Source organism: Phasianus colchicus, chromosome 8 (genome assembly GCF_987193195.1).
Source record: "Phasianus colchicus chromosome 8, bPhaCol1.hap1.1, whole genome shotgun sequence".
NCBI classification, from domain to species: Eukaryota; Metazoa; Chordata; class Aves; order Galliformes; family Phasianidae; genus Phasianus; species Phasianus colchicus.
The window spans coordinates 26,519,948-26,540,469 of NC_143443.1; the positions used below are offsets into that span (position 1 = coordinate 26,519,948).

Genomic DNA, 20,522 nt, shown 5'->3' on the forward strand with positions numbered 1-20,522 from the left:
AACTTTTTCACAATGTGAATCGGGTAACTTACTGTCCTGTAATCATGTCTAGGAAAGGACAGACATTTTAGCTGCAGTCTTTCCAAAAGGTCAGCTGGAAGCAAAAACAGCAGCCAAACATCTTCTGGTCATTGGCCAAAATAAAAATCAAACACCGTGTTGTTTCACTTTGACCCAAAACACAACTATTAGGAGAATATTGTTTGAGTTGAAGCAATTTGCTTTACATTTAAATACTCATGCCAACACAAAGAGAAAGAAAAATAAATGGGAGGGTAAGGACACTACTGCGACACTGAGGAAAAAAATAAAGATGAATAGTGCAATCAGGACTTAACCCTTACAGATTCACAAATGATATGCCATTATAATTTGACAGCAAACCAATGACAGATCTGTGAGTGAAGTTTTCTAAGAAGTTATTCTTCCGTCTTCATATAGCCTCATCTGCAGTCTTCCACTATTTTTTTTTTGAAAATATCTTCTGAGGCAGTAAAGCTGTTATCTGTGACCATGAGTTCTTTGTCTTAATGTTTCCCTTTATCCCAATAGTTGTCCTTGCTGATTCTTTTCTATATCCTCTCTCATATGATGCAGACCAAAAAAAGAAAAAAAAAATCATTTGTTATTATTCACCCATCCCAGGAGTCTTAGTAAACTACTTTGTCAATTAAAGTTCATGATGGCCATTTTTTCCACCATAATTGTCTGTCTCTCAAGACTGCTTTTTGATTTTTCCATCCCTATGCTAATCACCTACAAAACATATTTCCGTAATCTCACAGAGATTCTGCAGATGCCCAGGAGAAACACGACTTCAAAAGACCTTCTCTCTTTTCTAAAGTGGAAGGAGCTGGCAATAGGTTAACAGCTGTGGTAATGCAGTGAAAGAAGTCATCAGTATCTTGATGAAAGGCTAATTTTAGATGACCTCAAGAGATGAGCAGCTCATTTCAGGTAGCTCCAGTTCTTTGCTTCTCTGCATTGAGTCTCAATGCAAATGTCTCTGTTGGCTCTTACTCTGAATATATGGGTTGCAGGAGCTGAGTTAGATTCCAGGTCAGCAAGATCATGTTTTCCACTGGAAACGTTCCAGATGACGATAAATACCATCAAACAACTTCAGGCTCACCACAAATGTTGATGAAAGTACCTTAGATTTCAGGGACATACAGTCCCACCTACCTCGCCTTTCAACCGATGCTGTTTGAAGTCAGTGTAGTATCCACACATCAAACACTGCAAGTATTTAGTGCGTTTTTTGAGGTCTCCTCTTTAAGCTGTACAGCTGGCCTTGTTGCAGTAGGATGCCTATCTTCACATGGCTGCAGGTGGATTCCCCACTCATCTTGTTCACCATGGCTCCCTCAAGAAGGTTGTCTCAACGCAATGGCTCCAGGCCACTGCCTGGCATACAGAACATTCCCAGTTTGTCTCTGGAGATCCGCAACGCAAGTGCTGACATGTAACACCACAGCTGTGCAATTTGTCAGCAGAGGAGAGGCCGTGAGCTGTCTTGCTCCGTCAGGAGGCACTGCAGCCCCAGGGCTGTCAGAAATCAGCTCTGCAGAGCATCCTTTGCAAGTGAGAAGTCCCAGAAATAGATACCTGCCGTAGACCAGGACGGCGAGTGTCAGTCTTTTAGTCCAGACCAGCCTTCCTGACAGGGACAGGTCTCTTACCTCTGCTACCCTCAGTGATACACACCTTTTCCCACTGCCCATTGCATGCCTGGCTCTGTGGACACCAAAGCACAACTCCATCAGTCACCAGATGCTTCTTATCCATGGAGATGGAGACAGTTTTTATCAGAAAATAATTTAGTTTGGTTGGGACACTAAAATTACTTGCAGCACAATTTATTCAGGGCTCTTATGATGACAAATATTTTCCTTGGTTAGTAAAGGTCCAATTCCAGGCTCATATTGTCAGCATGGCCAGACAGCAGCCACAGCCACGTGAGATGTGCCGTGTTCTGATGTGGAACTACTTCAGTGTAGTTTTAATTTAGAAATTAGTTGTCTTCATATAACCTTTTAAAAGGCCGTACTTTGCTTTATAAATTAAGCTGAGTGTCAGTACCTACTGGATGGTATTCACTTCTCCTGTGAAAATCCCTATTTTTCCATGGGGAAGACTATTAAGGGATAGGCTTTGTCTCCATTTTTGTGTGCATCAATTGAATTTGCACTCAACACAATGAAGAATTTGTATTTTAAGGCTTGAAAAATTAGTTTATTTTAAAGGCTTCAAACTATTTCTAATCTAATGCACAAAAACCATAACACTACTGAAGTAATTTTTAACGTTATATTAATTATAACTATATCCACTAATAATACAGGCCTGCTAGCACTTAGTTATTGTCTGCACATTTGAGGATGAGAGGAACAAATCCACAGTGTAATCACCCATGCATTAAAATGGGTTGGGTTCACAAATAAGCACACAATTACTGTAAATTCTCTTTGTTTCTGGGGTTGTGAAGCATAGGAGCCAGAAATGAGAATGACTGCAAACAGAGCGGTTATGTCATGACAGGAAATGGAATTAGCAATAGTGAAGGCATGGAAAGATAAACTGGGTTATTCATCTGTATGTTTTGGTTACTTCAAGCCAAGACTAACAGAAGGGATTTTTTTCTTTGCTTGCTTTTCCTTTTCTTTAAGCAGCGGGCTAACGCAGTTCAGATGGCAAACATTTGCCATTTCTGAAGCTAGAAAGAAGCATGACGCAAACCATCAGTGACATAAGCCAGTATTTTGGGATCCAACAGCACGTGTAAACATCCTAGGTATGATCACTCGCACATTCTCATCTTTTCTAAATTTACAAGATGTGAATTGAGGATTATGCTGTCACCGGCTTGAGGTGATGAGGCGGAATGCAGCATTTCACAGCAAATGACATTTTGTTACAGCATTTATTTATCGAATGTCACTGCAGCAGGGCTGCAATGTTCCAGCATTTACCTTTGGTTAGCTGGCTGCTCTGGCGTGTTGGGAAATCTCAGCTACCCATGGCTGACTGTACCCAGCTTGTCTCCAAAGGCTGCATTTTTGCACCTTGATCTGCAGGCACATGGCCACCACTGCAGAAGTCAGTCCAGCATGTGAGTCTCCTCTTTCTCACTTTGCAGCTCAGGGACAAGGCTGTCTTTCTCAGTGTGTCATTTATAAACAGCACATTCGCTTTCTGATTGCTCATAGGGTGATCATTCTGCTCCTAACTTAATATCTTTAGGCAAACTCTCTAAAGACAGGTGATGCTGTCCTCCTATCAGTCCCATAGCCCCATATTTTTAAGCACGAGATCTCCTTGATATTTTCCTTTCAAATTATAAGGAAACTGGGTTGGGTGCTTCCAAATAGCAGATGAATTTTGTTTACTTGTTTGCCTATCCAGCAGCTTGCAGCCCTGAGCCACAGTGAGAAGAAAATCACTGAAAAGAAACCAGTGAGCAGTAGCACTGGCTGAAATCTTTCTCAGAAGAAGCTGATAGTGAAAGCTCATAGAAGCAAAGAGAGACTTACCTGAAAGGCAGACTGCATGTACTCAGCAGTGGAAAGTTCTGCTTCAGCCTCCAGCTCCTCTATCCAAACCATGACTGGAGAGAACAGGCAGACATGAACAACCAGCTCTGGAAATAGGGTTTGATGTCATTTAAGAAAAACTAATATTTTAATTATCTGAATCTGCCCGTTTTTCATCCTTTTTTTTCCCCCACCCTGGAGTTTGTGGGTACTTTTCTTCATTAGTTTTGGAAGTGAAGTGAGAGAGTGCTTTCCTGCCTGCCTCCACCGTGCGTTAAGGAGTGCGGTGTTACCATTCTTGCTAGATGAAGTCTTTTATTCCTGCAACTGGATACTTCTGCTGCTTTATTCCTATTTCAGAGCTGATGTCTTATTCTTCATGAAATCATGTTTGTAATTTCATGGTGATTTTACTGCTGCTTGCAGTACCTCCGTAACACTCTAACTTCAAATCATTTTATTAACATTAATTTAAACACCTATTTTTGTTTCAGTTACAGCAAAACAAACAAAGAAACAAAGCAGGATTTATTCTCCATTATTTCTGAGTTCGTTACCCACGTTGTGAATAAGCCATGCTATGCACGTAGCTGTGCCTATACCAGTTCTGCACCTCCCAGCCTGACTGAGAGGACTCTTCTGCCAGAGCACACCGCTTCTGGAAAGGACTGGGATTCTTCCAGGGCCAGCTGGAGCCCAGAAGCACTTCCATTAGCCAGGTTTTTCTTCTTTCACTTTTGCAGCTCCCCACTTCCCCTAATAATGGAGAGCTGATTATGTTTTAATTTCACAGATGATTACGTTTAGGGGATTTCATTCACAGAGGATTAAATTGCAGGTTGCAGAGAAATAGCCAGGTTCAGGCACGAACCAAAGAAAGGTCTTACTTAGACTAATGGGCACATTAAGGGAATGAAGTTATAGCTATTTTTGTTATTTGACGCCGAACTATTTGGGGACACAGTATCCTGTGTGTGCCTGGCTCCATCACTTTTCTGCTTTATGGCCCCTTTCTCTTTCCTGGGTTCTGCCCACGCCTTTGTTAATCTACCCTCCTAACAAATAAATACTCTGACTGTGAGTTCATGTGCACCAGAGAGCTGCTTCTGATTTATAGGAAGGCGAGCTAGAACAGTACTTAGGTCAGGATATCAGTTTTAGTGTACAAACTCCTGTATGTGAAAATCCCCTCTCTCCCCCCCTTCCCCCCCACAGAGGCACTGTAAAGAAGTGGGGTTTGATTTTCATCACGTTTGGAGATGCAGCAAGCATCTTAACCTCAACCCAGCTTAACAGCTAGCAATGCTTTTCACGAGCGCTTATCAACACCCATGGCATAGATGCTCTGACAAAATTATCTTAGATTTTGTTTTCACAAATTAGCAACAACAGGACAGTCAGTTCACCACCAAAATCACCATTTGGTGACCGCTTCTCTAATACAGAGCATGCCTCTTGCTAAGGGTAAAAACCTACAGATGGGTTTTCTCCATGGGCAGAAATAACCACATTGCACATCAGGAGGGTATGAACCTCCTGTACAGCAGCCTGCCCTTGTTCAGTTCTACTGCCCAGCCGCTTTCCTCCTCTCTCTTTTGGCACTGCTGCAGCAATACTGCAAGGCTGGGACTAGGCTCAGGTAAAGCAGAGGCCAGGTGTGCCAAACACCACAGTATGTCAGAACAAGAGGCACAGGCTTGACACAGGAATAAGGATTGTGCCTGCAAGAAGAGTGAACAAAGCAAATCTTTGTGAAGTTTCCGAGCCCAGCACTGAGATCTCCCTGCTGAGCTCTTCACTGTATGCATCAAACACAGTCGATCCACTTTTACAAGGGATGTGATCTAACTGCGTGCAAAGTAACACATTCTTGTGCCTACCCACAGCCGTACACCGGTGCCGTGGCTGTGCTCCCGCTGCCCTGCGAACCACAGATCATCTCCTCAATTATTGCCGGCAGCTGAAGGTGGCTGTCACTGCCTCTCCTAAGGGTTCTCTGTGCTGCTGTGACAAGAAGAAAATTCGCACAAAGTCCATTTCTTAGTGGATGATCGGGGAAATGGAGACCTTACTTTAAACATCACACAACAATAGCGTCGCTTGCTAAAACATTGTTTCCGTGCATCACCTCACTGCCTGCGGGCTCTGACCTGCACTCCCCTGGTTCCCACTCAGCAGACACTGCAGCATCTCTCAGAATGCATTTGTCGGAACCGTGCGCGTGCAAAGTGACGTCCAGTAACCCGTGCTGATGGCCAGGCACCTTGAAAGGCTCCTTCGGTGTTGTGTAACTATTCAGTAACCGAACAGTTGATTCCCACTGCCTCGCACCTGGTCAGCGCTCCCCACCTGCGCACGAATTGCAAAGTACGCGATAAACGCGAGTCACGTTTTCCCGTCACAGGTGGTGGCATTTTGTACCCATTTAAGCGGCTCTGCCCGGTGCGGAGAGAGACTCCGACCCGTCCAGCGTCGCTCCTTTCCCCGCATGAAGGTGAATTTTGAAAGCAGCCCGGCCGCTGCCCGCATCCCTTCGTAAGCGGGGGAGGGAGCGCCGCGTGGTCCCTAACGCAGCGCTCTCCGACACGCGGGCACCTTACGGAGGAAGCGCGAAACCCTGGAAGGAACGTTTCCAGAGTCCGCTACGAGCAGCGCAACCTCCGCTCCGCGGCTCACCCGCGATGTTTGCCCAAAGCACGCGCAGGTAAAAGCTCGGTGCCCGGCTGCGGGGCCGCTCGTCTCCCGGCAGGTGCGGCCAACGGCGGGAGGCGTGGGCCGGGCGCGGCGCCCAGGTGGGGCGGGCGATGGGGGTCCCTTCTCCGGGCGTTGCCGCGACCGCCCCCGCGGCCCCCCCAGCGCCACTGCGGCTCCGCGCGGCGCCGGCCGCCCCCGGCCGGTAGCGGCACCCTTCCGCAGGGCGGACACAGCCGCAGGGCTCCTGTCCCGCCGTCGCCAGCCCGGCGGGGGTGGGTTGGGGGGGGGAGGGAGCGGCGGAGAGAGCGCGGTCGCCTGCGGGGCCGGTCCTCGGCCACCGTCCCTCCCTCCCTCCTCCCGCTCGGTGACCCGCTCCTCCCGCCCGCCGCAGCGGCCTCCCCGCATGGTCCCCGCCGCTGCCATGAGCCAGGCCCCGGCCCCCCGCGGCTCCGACCGGCCGGAGAGCGATGCCCGCAGCGGAGCCCCCAGCCGGGGCCCCGGCAGAGGGATGCCACCGCCGCCCAGCCTGCCCCAGCTCCTCCACAAGTAAGAGCCGCCCCGCGATCCGCCGGGCCGGGAGGGCAGCGCCGGGCGGGGCAGGGCGGAGGGTCGCTTCCCTCACTGCCGCCGGTGCCTCCCGGAGTCCGCACCGACAGCCCGGGCGGGCAGCGCAACCGCGCCCTACAGCCGGCACCGCTCCCCTGCTGGGATAAGCTCTGTTCGCCCCTAAGCTCCGTTTTTCCCCGGGTTCTGTTCGGGCTCCGTTTCCCCCAGGCCGCTCCTGCCGGGCTCCGGGGCTCGGCGCCGCTCGGGGAAGTTCCCTGCGCCGTGCTGGGGCCGCGGGCAGCGCGTCCTTGCCGGGCCTGCAGCGCTGGCATCTCTGCGCGGCCGTCCCCAAGCCGGCCTGCGTGCGGGGAGCAGTGCCGAGGGGGCAGCCAGCGGTGGGTCCTGCTGGCGTTTTGCCGTTTCATTTTCTGTCCGAAGAGAGAAAAAGGAAAGCGCTTTTGCCATGCGGTGCGGTGACGCGAGTGGCACTGATGTGGGTAAACGAGAGACCGGCCGTGCGCTCCGTGATTCTGTGTGACGCACGAATTGAGCTGTGCAGATCCAGATATTTGTGCCTAATAGTCAGAATGCCCTGAAAAAGAGGGACTCCCACCAAGCAACAAACCTGTGGGTGAGCGCCGGGCTGCCGTGCCCTACAGCTGTAAGGATCGCAGCTTTGCGGCGCTCCGGCTGTCCCGGTGTGCTCGTGCCCGCTGTCAGCGCTCGGCCGGCCCTGCGCTTCCCTCCGGCCGCAGCCGACTGTGAGAGCGCAGCTTTGGGCATCGCCTGCATCGGTTTGACAACAAAAGCAGCCTTAGGGAGGAAATGCTTTCAGTCCCGGCCCTGTTTTCGGCACGCATCCGTGTAAATATTCTGGTGTGCTTTAGCTTTGCAGAGTGTTATTTTGAGTTGGGAGTTTTGTTACCATTTATAGGTATTTATGAAACTGGAGTTTTAAGGTTGCTGTGGAGTGTGGTTCATACGGTGCATGATGTTTGTGCTTCCTCTTATTCTGGTTTGCTTTTTCTGGTGTTGTAGCTTGTCCTGTTCGTATGTTAGCCATTCTTGTTGTCTGTGCCTTCATGGATATGCTTTATATCCACATTCTTATTCCAAAGTCATATATATTGACTGGGGAGCTTGCGTTGAAACCGAAGCATGGGTGAGTAGTGCTGGGAGGCTGAGGAGCTCCATGGGAATGGCAGCACAGCAGGATGGTGCTGATGGTTCTTGCTTGCTGGCAGTTGGTTGGAAAGCCCAAACCATGGGCTCCGATATTGGCCCTTACTCCTTAATGCTTACTGAGGCTTTGCAGGGCTGCGTAATGTGCTCAGGACTGACTGACTCATGATTAATTTTATAACGAGCATGCTATACAAAGAGCCATCTCATTTCTACCAGCTGAGCCTGCTATCAAACCCTAGGTAGGAAAACTTGAAATCAGTTTCTTTTCGAGCCTCTCTTGAAGGGAAAGTTGTAAGGGAGCTCCCATGCTCTGAGTGCCCTTTGCCATGGCAATGCAGCGCCAGGCGGTGAATGTGGGCTGTGTCCATCTAAGGCCCTGCAACTCGATCGTGCTGTTTTCAAACCCTGTGACATAACCTTGCTTGCGCCGCTGCATTTACCTTAAAATTCATACATCTCCAGTTTTAATTACGAAAGCAGGCAGATTGTATTTTGCTTTACTTGATACGAGTTTGGCATTCCGTTTATCTGAGTTGGTTATTTGGTGCGTTTGATCCTTATTAGGAAGGAGTACATTAGGGCTTATCTTAAAGTGCTGTTGTGAATGTATCTGTGGGACGTGTGCGTTGCCTGTGCTCAATGAAATAAGGTACTTTAGGAGGCTGAGGGCAGCAATCCGTCTGTCTCTTCACGAGATGAAGTTGTGATTCTGTAACTGGAAAAGAAAATATTGACCTCTTATTATTTTTAAACAAACAGTTGGTGCAGTTTTGCTTTGCACTGTTTAAACTTCCGGAGCCCTCTGGATGGCCCTTCTTCCCCTGCTTAGAAACTGTTGCAGGTGTAAGCTGAGGAGCAGGCAGAGCTTTCTGAGAGGGTTGTGGTGTTGGATGGGAGAAAACTTAATATTTTCCAGAGGTTAAAGCCTTGTTGCAGTCGGAGCTGTTATGGAAAAGCTGGGATTGTGCACTTTGGGGGCTGACTGCTGAAAACATGCCAGCATAAGAAACAGAACAGAAGGCAGAGAAGAAGGGGATGACAGTGGGAATGGTGAACATTCATAACCTGCTCCTGCTCTTCGCTCGCTGGTGGGAGGTGGCTTTAGTAAATGCAACATCTCAGTGTATGGTAAATGTATCACCTGTTGTGGTGTTGTCTGGAGTGTGTGCCCCTATGGGAGAGGGGAGACTGCTATTGGTGTGATTCTAGGGGTGCTCATGGTTGTGCAGTGAGGCAATGGGCTGGAAGCACCTGGGAGCAGAAGCCTGGCAATAGGGGCTTTATGTGAGGAGCGCTCTCTGCAAACATGCTGCAAGCCAACTCCGTAATTACAGGAGACCTGATTGCACTGAAATGCAATCCCTTTGTATGTTTTAATGGCTAGCTGCCTGCTTTCAGTTCTAATGATTTGTCATGGGTAATACATGCTCGATGGAGATGGAGCGCTGCTTCTCTGCCTGTGTTGATACAGGACAATACGTTTGTTTTACACGTGGAGTAAGGCATCCTGAAACAGTGGGGGGGAGGGAACAAAGTGAAACCATTATTATTATTATTTTTTCCAAGGGGTTTTGCCCCAGAGATTCCGAGCTGCTCTGGAAAGAAGATGGAATTTGCAACATCTGCGCCTGAGTCGTCATCATCCTGTGCCAGGTCTGGGGGCAGCACTCCGAGCTCTGCTTTCCTGCAGCACTTTGGGGGAAGCTGCTGGGGAAAAGAAATAATAGCCCATTGTTATTATTTGTTATTTCTTTCATTTAAATCCATATTGTTGAAACAGGTGCCTTGGGATTTTAAGCACATCCATTTTGTGTAAGATTGTGGGTTTTTCCTTTTCTCCTCTCTATCTTTTTTTTTTTTCAACACGAGGTCTCTCAGGAGAGATAAAATATGAATGTACTCCCCTTGTATACATTAGTCATGGCAAATAGTTTGGCATATATGGCAAAGGCAAAGCAGATACTTAACAAAGGGATGCTGGGAGAAACACTGCTTTCACTGTTTCTCTCCTCAGTGTTACTGACCCAGCCTTTCCCTACTTGTTTGCCTTTTAAAGTACATATCCACTGCTTGAGTTGCTTTCCCCACCTGACAGAGCGTTGAAAACTCATCTACTTACATATAACTCATCCCTTAGGTAAGGCATTACCTAAAGATCAGTGATAAATTAATTCTATGGGTATTTTACTTTAAATAAAAATGACTGAAAGTGTTTTTTAATCTTTTTAAAAATAATTTTTATGAAACTCATTTTTTTTCTTTATTTTAACCCAACAGTCTGTTGGGACAGGAGCTCAGGGGTTGAAGATGGGCTACAGAGGTACAAAAAGAGATGGATCAGAAAAAATAATGTAGAAGTGCCCTCGCATGTGCTGATATCTCAATGCAGTCTGGCTTTTATCATCTGTTATCAATAAACTCATAGTTGCCCAGAAATGTCAAAATAATTTTAGATATTTAAGTGGGGGCAGAGATGATAGCAGCGGTACCAACTTTGGTAAAAATGAAAATTACCCATTTCTATGAGACCATGTAGTAAGTGGTTTATGGGATGCAGCATGTGGCAGTGGAACTCAGTTGCCTGGATCTTGCTCTTTTATTGGAAACTTAATCTTGCTGTTCCCATCAATGGGAAACTGGGAAATGTGTTCTTCTGGGGCTCCTGGTTCAGCAGTTGTTGATGCTAACCTGTGTGCACCCAACCGAGGTATGGCTGTGCCATGGGGATGTGCTCAAGTCTTTCCAGCCCTGCTTGAAAGAAAGGAAAGCAGAAGTGGGTGCAGATCTACTTTCTGGGGACTGTCAGAATGGGGGGAATTGGATCTTGAGAACTACATTTATGCTTTGGAAAGGACTGTGGAAATTTCTTCAGGAGGGCAAGAAATGGGTTTTTGTGTCAAGTAATTTTGGTCACTTTAAAATACCCCTTTGGATGGAATCTGCTCTTTCCGAGGAGCGTGTGTTCTTGATTTATTTTTAAACTAAATCTTTCAATCAGATTTGCAGCTGGATGCTTTATCAGACTGGCTTTATTCCCCTGAATTCCACCCCCCTCCCCCAGGCCCCCCCATTCTTCGTACCATTTTATAGTTGGTGTGAGGATGTAATCGCTCTGTTAGCCTCTGCCCCTCCACACCCAGCTGCTTTCTCTTTGTCACACTAATGACCCGTCACTGTGAAGCTGTCAATTTGTGCAGTGGGTGAAAGCAGAAAACCCGGCCTCTTGGGTTTTGGAGACGTTTAATATCTGTCCCATTCTGACAAGTTGAGCCTAGCCCATCTTACTAATGCCTCTTGCCTGTTCAGAACAAGTGCAAAATAAAAGCCCTACGTATTCTGTGGCATGAAGGGGGCAAAGGTTTGTTTTGTTAAGGGATCAGTATTTCATGATGAGTGCAAAGAAGCAATTATTTTTGTTGCAAGCTTGCTGCTTTTATTTTTTTTAATGCAAATTTATGAAATGTGACTGTAATATATTTTTAATTGCACCACAAATGATATATTTTGTCTTGTGTATCCAAGGAACTGCAGGGAAGCCAATATGTTCATTTTTTGCAAAGCTGTGCTTTTGTTGCACTGAGTGTTGGTGATGCTGTTCAGTACTGTTCTGTGCATTGCAGCTGTTTTCTTGCAGCAGGGAGATGCAGGGGCTGGTGGGGTCTGTGAGGCAGGGCCACTTCACACAGAGCCTAGCAGATGTGCAGAGCTTGCTCTCACATCTTTACTTGTGGTTCTGTACTTGCAGAATATAAAACAGACTATGCATTTCTGCAAGAAGTGGCATGACAGCTGAAATTTCTTTTATAGAGATAATAAATACTTTTCAGTGGGCTTTTGTGTATTGTATAGTTGAAAGTAGCAGTAAATTGACCATAGTATGTCTATAGTAAGAGGTATTGGTTCTGCCTCTGCCAGTTCACGTGTTCTTCTCTTAGGGGAAGATTTGTTATGTTGGTGGTATGCACAGCTCATTGCACTGACTGAGTTTTATGGCTCTCTCTCCTGTTTGCATTGTTTGCAGTTCTGCATTTCCTCTGCTCCCCCACAGAAAAGCTCTTTGTTGCAGATTGTACACAACTCAGTGTGAGGTGGGGGTCTGAAGAAAAGGTGGCACTTCCCTCCTTAAATATTGGGGAGAACTATGAGCAAAGTAGAGTGAAGTATTTTTCTGCCCTGTGCTCCTCTTATCTCCCAAGCTCTTCATTAACACATCCTAATGTTGATGCCCCTGTGTGCTCTGCACCATCCATTTGTGCTCCACTGGTGGCACGTTCTTGTCAGGTCACCTGCAGCTTTCTTCTGTCGTACCAACCAATGGCCAGCCATTGGGCTCTTCTCTTTATTGACTTCTTCATTCAAGGTCACTGCTCTATCCTGTAGCAACACCCCCTCTCTTGAAATGGCCCAAGAAGTTTGCATCAGGTTGTTCTGATGTGTGTTGTGCTTGGGGTGTTACTGATGTGTCTGGGGGTGAACATATTTATAAGTAATGCAGGAAAACAATGGTTGGTAGGATGGAGCTTGTAGATACCTCAGTCGTTGCAGTGGATGAATGGATCTGTAGGGTCTGAAGTGATATAAACACAGCAATACAAGCTCTGTATCTGCATCCAAGTCAGCTTTTGTATTTTTTGTTCCATGTTGGGTATTACTTGAACATTACCTTTTTTTCCCAGCTCATGAAGAAACACTGACTAACTAACAATGAAATTTAAATGTATTAGCTATGGTAGATCAGAACTCCAAAAGACTGGGTGTTGTTCCTATAGCCTGTGTTTTGGAGGGCTTTTTTTTTCACTTTACAAAGTAGTAAAGGATTCAATTTCCTTGAAGGGAGGAAAAAAAAGTAAAAATGGAATTTTTCAAGGACTAGAAATAATTAATTTTTCTTTGTTATTTATGCAAGGCAACACCTGTCTTGTAATGTATTTAATATCCTAAGTGGCCTATCCATTTTTCTGTCCATTTTGCTTGTTGGGTAAGTAAGACTTAAATTCCTCTTTGGATATAGTGTTCGTACTTTGATAGTGTACATACTACGAGACTGATCTTGCAAAGCCTTATTCATATGCATGAGGATTATTTTTTGTGCATAAGGCTTTAGAGGATCAGATCCTATCACCCAAGTCTCCGTGAATATTTACTGCCTCGTTTTTCTTTGCCAGGTCACTGGGAATTTGCATGGACTCAATTAGCACAATAAGTATTGATAGGAAGCACCAAATACATTAGAAATTTAAGAAAATAATAAAGACGGTCTTTGTATTCCAGCATTGGAGCTTTCCTTCTGAAAGAGTGTGGAGCTGTGCAGTATTGGTCTGTGCTCCTGTTTGCAGTGTATTAGTATATTGTATGTTAGTGATGTGAGTTCTGGAGTGTAAAACCACTCAGTGGTGGCTGTATGTGGCAGCTCAGCCCCTTTTGAGCCCCTGGCAGGGCCATTTGTAGCTGTGTCTGTGCAGTGTGCTGCCTCCTGTGCGTGTTCCAGTACTTGGCACTGCTTTGTCATCTCCTCTGGCTCTGTGGAACAGAAGGCCCTTTTGTACCAAGAAACATGCAGAAGGGAGAGTCCTCCCATGTTTCTTATTGATCTGTGTAGTATAATGGATTTTTTCTTTATGTCCTTCTTCAAAACTTTAGACCCACTCTTTGGCTCTGCTGCTTCTACTGTTTCAAGCTGTATTGTCTGAATGTTAGTAGCAGTGCTCTGACGCTGAGGACTTGATTGGCAAGTTTTAGCTGTGAGTACATTTTCACAGCTGATCCATAAATCCCCAGCAGACCATTAGGAGCTTCAGAGCAGCTCTGGCAAGCTCCCCTGCAATAATTGTAGTTTTAAGTCCGTTATATTTAGTTTTCTCACCTCCTAACGGGATGCCAGGGAGCCCTCTCTAGAAGCAAACACTACGGTCCATGCTGTATTCCAAGCTGGCAGCTTGTGCAGAGCCCAGCGTGGGAAGAGGGCTTGCTGCTCATAGACGAGGCAGAGAGCATCCAGGGGTGTGAGTTGTGGCACACAGACCCCCAGCTCTGTGCTGAGGCATTCCAGGAATTGGAGGAGGCATGGAGCACATCACTTCTCACTCCTGCTTCTTGTTCCTGTTCATCGGGGGGAGCAAAGGGTCAGGAAAGTGGCTTCTTCAAGCTTAAACATGATGGAGTTGTATGTAGCTCTGACACAGACAGCTCTTAAATTAAGATCTCTGAGGTAATTTTACTTATTTAGCTGCAGCCAAGCTGGCAGTTCTGGGAGTGACCAGAAAGAACACTAAGAAAAGAACTCTTTTCTCCAACATGGGCAGCAGCAGTGTTTCTTCTGAGTAATGGGACTTGTGGTAATGATGTCAGTGTAGCAGCTGGAGGCTGGCTTGGAGACCACAACCACTTTGGGCTCATTGCTCTATCACCACGTATTAAAAACAGTGCTGTGGGGACTAAATTGTGTCTTTGTGATGCTTTGGAGAATGCCTCTTATGCAGCCTAATAAAGCCAGAGGAGGGGTTTCTGTTGCTTTGGATTTGGATAGAGCTGCATGGGCTCTGGCAACAAGCTCTAGTTTGGCTAATTGTTTGGGCGATTGATTAAAACTGTGTATGTTTCTTTTGGAAATCTCCATTTGCCAAGGATGCACTTGTCTCTTGGTGGAGTCTGGTGTGTTACCTTGCTGAAGGGAGAAGGGGATGGCTGTAGGCAAACTCTTCCAAATGATGGCTGCTTCCTTTTCTAGAAAAGCCTGATACAAATTAGTTTCTGGATGATCATTAATCTCTTGATCAACTGCAACGTAAAATCAGTTCTTACCTAAAACCTGTAATTGATTTCTTTGCACAGATGGGTGTCCGAGAGGCATTATATGAGCTATACATGAAAAGGAGAGAAGGAAGAATTAGTGTTGGTCTTCTAAATGAATTTTCAAATAATTCTTGTTAGAGCAAGGAAAGAAGAAACTTCATTTGCATTAAAAGCTCCTTTGAGCAAGAAAGCGGAGGCTTTGTTGACTGAGGTCTTGTTAGGATAAGTGTAGAGTAAGCAGCTAAAAGTTGTGATACGCAAGTGATGATCTCATTATACAAACTTTGTGTTGAACTCACACGAGGCAGTAAGAATATCAGGTGACAGCTTTCCTTCTAGGAGGCATCTCTGATCAGAGGTCTTCAATAAAAGAAACAGTTGGTTATCTCTTCAGTCCTTACTTTCCGGTGTATTTGATGCAAGATGCCAAGTGGGAGGTGTTCTTGTGGTGGGGATTGCTGTTGATGCATGGGACAGTTCTGGTATTCGACACCTAAACTAGAAATGCTAAGTGATAAATGAGCTCACTACATCTGTAGAAATGAAATTCAGAGCATGCTTCAGCCGGGAGGAGAGACAGTGCCTTTCATCTGTGTCTCATAATGGAAAAAGTTTTTGAAACAATGTGGAACATCTAATGTGGCTGGATTAGGATTGATGTAGGCTTGTGGAAAAAGAATACAGTGATTTTTAGGATTGGAAACGAGATGCTAGGAATATGGATAAAAATGTCTTAGACTCACCTACACAAGCGTGCTCTGTTTTATATCAAGAACAGAATGAATGAGCAGTGGTCAGAGGACAGCAAGCGTGCATTTGGGTATCTTGCTGCGATAACAGGCTGTAGATAAGGATGGCAGGGTGTGCTCACTTAGTGACTGCTGGCCTGCAGGGTGTTGATGCAAACCTCAACCAGCTTGCAATCCATCTGCATGGCAAGTAAATTTTGGAAGTGCTTACTTGGAGAGCTGTCTAGTGTCAATCAGGGACCAGCATTGACACGTATACCAAGTTAGGCTCCACCTGTAAACAGGAAATTATAATTATAAGAATAAACATAATTGTGTGAGGGACAGAGACATCTGAAGTCCTACTGCTGATTGTTGGTCTAAAATATGAGTGAGCAAATGCAACCATGGAAGGTGAGAATTTAGAAGACTTGTTTTCCCTGTGGTGTCAATTCAGGCTCTTACTCAGATTTTTAGCTGTAAGACTGTCATCTACCCTCTGCTGAGATAGCTGTCACTTTAGCAAGAACACACTGACAAAATAATCTGAGTGCTGGTTATCCTCAAGTACCATTTCCACCATTCCCTGAAGGTCCAAGAAGTTTTGTGTGATGCTATTTCCCAGAAAAGGGAGTTCAGCCCTGCCCCGCCGTGATGATTTGCCAGGCTCAAGCAGTGTTGTATGGGCTGGGAGCTGCTATTGGGGAACGCCACTGTGTGAGGTAGGCTAATAGCTGATGTTGGGAAAGTGAGAGGTGTGAGGGAGGCAGATCTCAAAGATGAATCCATCTTTCTTTATGTGGTGGAAAGCCTACATACTTCTCTCAACTCCTTCAGGGAGTCTGGGCATTATGCTGGCATTATGTCAAGCAGCCTCTTCCTCTCCTGTCCTCTTCAGTGGAGCTTTGGTCTAGTTGGTATCAACGTTTTCTTTTCCAGCTATTAATTAAAACCAAAATCATCTCCAGGTGTGAACTCAGTCTTTTCTTTTATCCTCATGGGAGAGAAAGTGGCCCATTTATTATTCTAATAATTGCAAGAGATGACTGATAGGAAAACTGAGCGTCTTTTCCCAAGTGGAACTGAACTGCAAAGCAGCCAGGGCAGCTGGGCGGTCCTCAGCTTGTGTGTATGTCTTTGAGAGTGTGAATGGTTTGGAGAAACAAAACAGAATGTTTTCCTGATTGAAAGGCTGCCTAGACTTATGTAGGGTTATGGCTGGTTATTATTAGAGCATACTGCATTTCCTTCACATAAAGATGCGAAGGGCACTTTGCTGAGAAAAAATCCTGCTGTGCGTTTCTGTCTTTGGGCCCAGCTCATCACCCAGCTAAAATTAAAAGGTGAAGTCAGGCAGTTCTTGCTTTCTATTTTTAAACTGCTTCAGCATATGAATGTGAGTGTGAAATCTTTCTTTAGGCCTCTCTTAACTTAATTACCTACTTATTCAAAATATCCTCTTCTCAAATTGCTGAGCTATAATTATATTCATCTTTTCTGTGGACATGCTGGAAAAGTGCATGTTTTTCTTTAGGTGGTGGATGCTTGTTAATGTTGTGCTCAATTTGTACTTCTGTAGTTTTTATGGCAATGGAGGCCTTATAGTAAGTGCTGTAGAGCTATTTGGATGTGTTAGAAAGAATAGCAAGTAAATGATGCTCTTCTGTACCTGTTCTTTGATTTTTTTTTTTTTTGGGGGGGAGAGGGAGAATATGGAGAAGCCTAGCTTGAAAAAAAAAAAATTACCTCAAATTATAATTTTTATTTGATCTTAATAAGTAATCTGACTGCAAATATTTTGTTACACTTTTGTTCTTTCATCTTTTGTTCAATACAAGCTTACTTCTATTAACTTTGTTTATATGCCTTTCCTTTTGTGTCTGGGGGGAAGGGGTGATGTGACCCCTGTGCAGGACAAGCAGTGGAATCTCTCATGAACCATGGATTTAACATGCTTTTGCACTAACTTGGGTATGTGGAATTCATCTTCCCTTGTTTCAGTGACTCTATAAAAAATGCTTTTATAATGAAATCGAGTGCTCTTTGCTCACAGAAATCACATTCTCCAGACTCATTTCAGCCTGCAGAGGGTGTGCTTTCCTCCTCCAAGGCATTCCCTGTGTTACCCCTAATGCACCGTCCTGCTATGCTGAGAATCTGTCACTTAGTGGTACATAGGAAAAGGGCGTCTGTCTGTCTGTCCCTGTGCTGTCTGTTCCTGAATTTCTCAGACTATCAGGTATTTGATGTGCAGGCTGTACCTGTGGGTTTCTCTTGTACCCAGAGTAGTGTTACTTCTTCGGAATCAGCCACTCTCATGATGGAGAGGGACTCTTAAAAGTGTTTGTTTCTCTGCATCCTCTTTATGGGACTACTGATAGCAAGCAGAGTTCAAAATGGAGAAAGATACGATCTCAGAAATCACGTTCTCTTTCTCAGCGTTTGCCTCATTTCTTTGCTTTTGTCAGTGGAGCAGCTGTGCCATCAGACATCCTATGTGATGGTCAAGCAGTCATCAGGCACCACTCTATCGTGTCAGTAGTGATCCAAAGCTGGGTGAGCTGGTAAGCTCTGAGCAGTGTTATCTCTGGTGTCCAAATATTCCAGGGTTGTGAACATGGGAATCTGTATGGAGCCTTACCTCTGACAGATGAGTAGACCATTGGCTGCAAGCTGTCTTTAGGGCAGCTGGTGCCTGGGGACAGCAGTAAGAGTGGGTACATCTCTCCAGGCAAACCCCACATGCTGGTCATCTGGTTGACGTTCTTCTCCATCTCCCTCTTCACTTACCAGAAATATCTGGGATTTCATGTGTGTGGGTGTTGGATGACAGTGCGTTTGTGTTGCTGGTGAGAAACATTGCTATTCATGATGTTTAGTGGCAGTAGAGTTGGATAGCTAGACAGTGATGTTAAGTAATGCAGATCTGGAACCATGGTCTGTTGGACTCATCTTCCCATACCAATCTCTGTGTTGGAACAGCTGGCCCACCAGCTTGTTCTGAGCTTCTGCCCCCTCTTCACAGAGCTCTTGGAGAACCATCTCTTCTGTAAATCCTTCTGACCATTACCCTTCTTCTTGCTCCATCCTGTCCTGTTGCCCATTTTTAACTTCTGATTGATAACCTGTCGTCTTGCAAAGAAATGTATATACCTCTAACCTACAGGCAAGTTGCACGATTATTTGAGAAATGGAAAGTTGTGTTTTAAGAGTTGAATATAGACATGATATTCACCTAAGCAATGATGAGAATTGTTGTCTAATTAAATGGCTAATTAAAGTCATAGATTTTTTTGTTCACCCACTGCAGGCTGCAGTCTAGTATTTCCAGTACTACAAATGTTGCAGTGACAGTATCCACAAAACTTTTACTGCTGTCATCTTTGCCTACATCATCTTCTGCTCAGCTTTCAGTATTCTGTTCTTTTGTTTTTGCAAATGCCCTTTCTTCTTGTGCTGTTTTGCTCAAGCCCCATTGCTTCAGAAGTGCCTAAATCCTGACAACATCAGTGAGTTTTAGCTGTGTTCGTGTATTTCTGCACTTGAAATAATCTGCAGAATTTGTCCTCTGGAACATTATGTTTCTGTCATTGGAAAGGAAACACCTGACAACATTAAACACTCATGGCTTCCAGTCTTGGGCAAGCAGCTGTTATATGTATGTTTATCCACAATAGGAAACTTGGAAAGCTTTTGATTTAGTAGCACTCATCTCTTAAACATTGTTACCTTTAAAATTGATTGAAGAGTATTGAAAGGGAAAGAAATACATGAGAATGGTGTGAATCTGGTAGAATTGCTGATCATACCTTTAAACAGTCTGAAAAGTACATCTGTCAGTGGGACCAAGTGAACAATCATGTGATTGCTACATCTGTTTAAAAATATCTTGTAACCTTTATGTCATTTTAAAGCAGACACTAAATTTGCTAGCATTCTTTTCAATAGATTGGATTGAGTTACTGGGGAGTGCAGAGCTATATTTCTTTTCTAGTATTTGAGCACTTGTATGTTTGCTTGAATTCTGCAGACAAAACTCTAACAGATGTATTAGTTGAGCAAAACACTTTATTTTGAATTCAGGGGAAAATAAGTTCTTGTTTACTTTGTACTGTTGCTTTAATTTGTCTGAATAGTAGACTTTATTCAAAGAATAATCCTTTTTTCTTTTTTTTTTGCTTCAATTATGGTATGTGAAATTTAAGTGGATAATAAAACTAAAGAGCCAGGTCGTAAAAGTGGTGTTAACTGAAGCGTACAAAAATAATAGAGATTCCTGTCACATCATCTGATAGCAGGACAGAGGGGAAAACAAAGTGAAGAACTTGGTTGTGTTGTGTATTGCATGGATGGAATTTAAAGCATCTCAACATTACTGACAGATATATGTAATATTTAAATACATATTTTTAATTTACATTTGTTTGCTATGGGTGTGTTTATGTACTTACATGCAGCTTTAAGTAAGTCCTGTTTTAGAGAACATTCGCTATAGATATTTATGTTGCTAACCTTCTTCCAACATATGAATAATTGAGAGTGCTTTCCTGAATAGCTGCTGTGTCCTCCAAAGATTGTTCTCCCATTGTTTGTGAATAACATTGTAATGTTATTAATTATATATAATGTGATTACTGTTATTAAACAGCAAATTATATTGTCCAAAAGGCCCAGTGGTTTCTTAATGCATCCTGGGGGTCAGTGTGGATCAAAGAACAATCTTGGTAGTCTTTTTCAACCTTAATGATTCTATCATTTGATGTCAGCACGGATGTTAATATCATGGTAACTTTTTATATTTTTAGGACATGTTAAAAATGGCCAAAGTCAAACTTCAAAATTCCCCCCCCATTCTTTTGCTTTTCTGGTTGAGATTTCAGACCATCGCGTGACCCATTGCACTGAGTAACTGCCATCATGTATCCCCTCTATGGATTTTACCACACTGGTAATAAATTTGTGATTAGATTATCATGACCTGATTGTTTGAATATTGAGGACTGTAAAAGAGTTTAGCTGCTGAGAACATCAACAGGACAAGAGG

At 44.6% G+C, this 20,522-nt stretch overlaps 1 protein-coding gene across 3 annotated transcripts in view; it reads left to right on the top strand.

The window, feature by feature from the left end:
* Nucleotides 1-6,612: 6,612 nt before the first annotated feature.
* RBM20 (RNA binding motif protein 20) overlaps nucleotides 6,613-20,522 on the top strand; it is a 90,993-nt gene continuing 77,083 nt past the window's right edge. The window contains exon 1 of one of the 3 annotated variants that reach the window (XM_090145496.1): nucleotides 6,613-6,773. In XM_090145496.1, coding sequence (XP_090001622.1) covers nucleotides 6,631-6,773 — 143 coding nt within the window. In that variant the 5' untranslated portion in view covers nucleotides 6,613-6,630. The remainder of the gene's footprint in view (nucleotides 6,774-20,522) is intronic. The other 2 variants (XM_090145493.1, XM_090145494.1) reach the window with 2 other exon arrangements.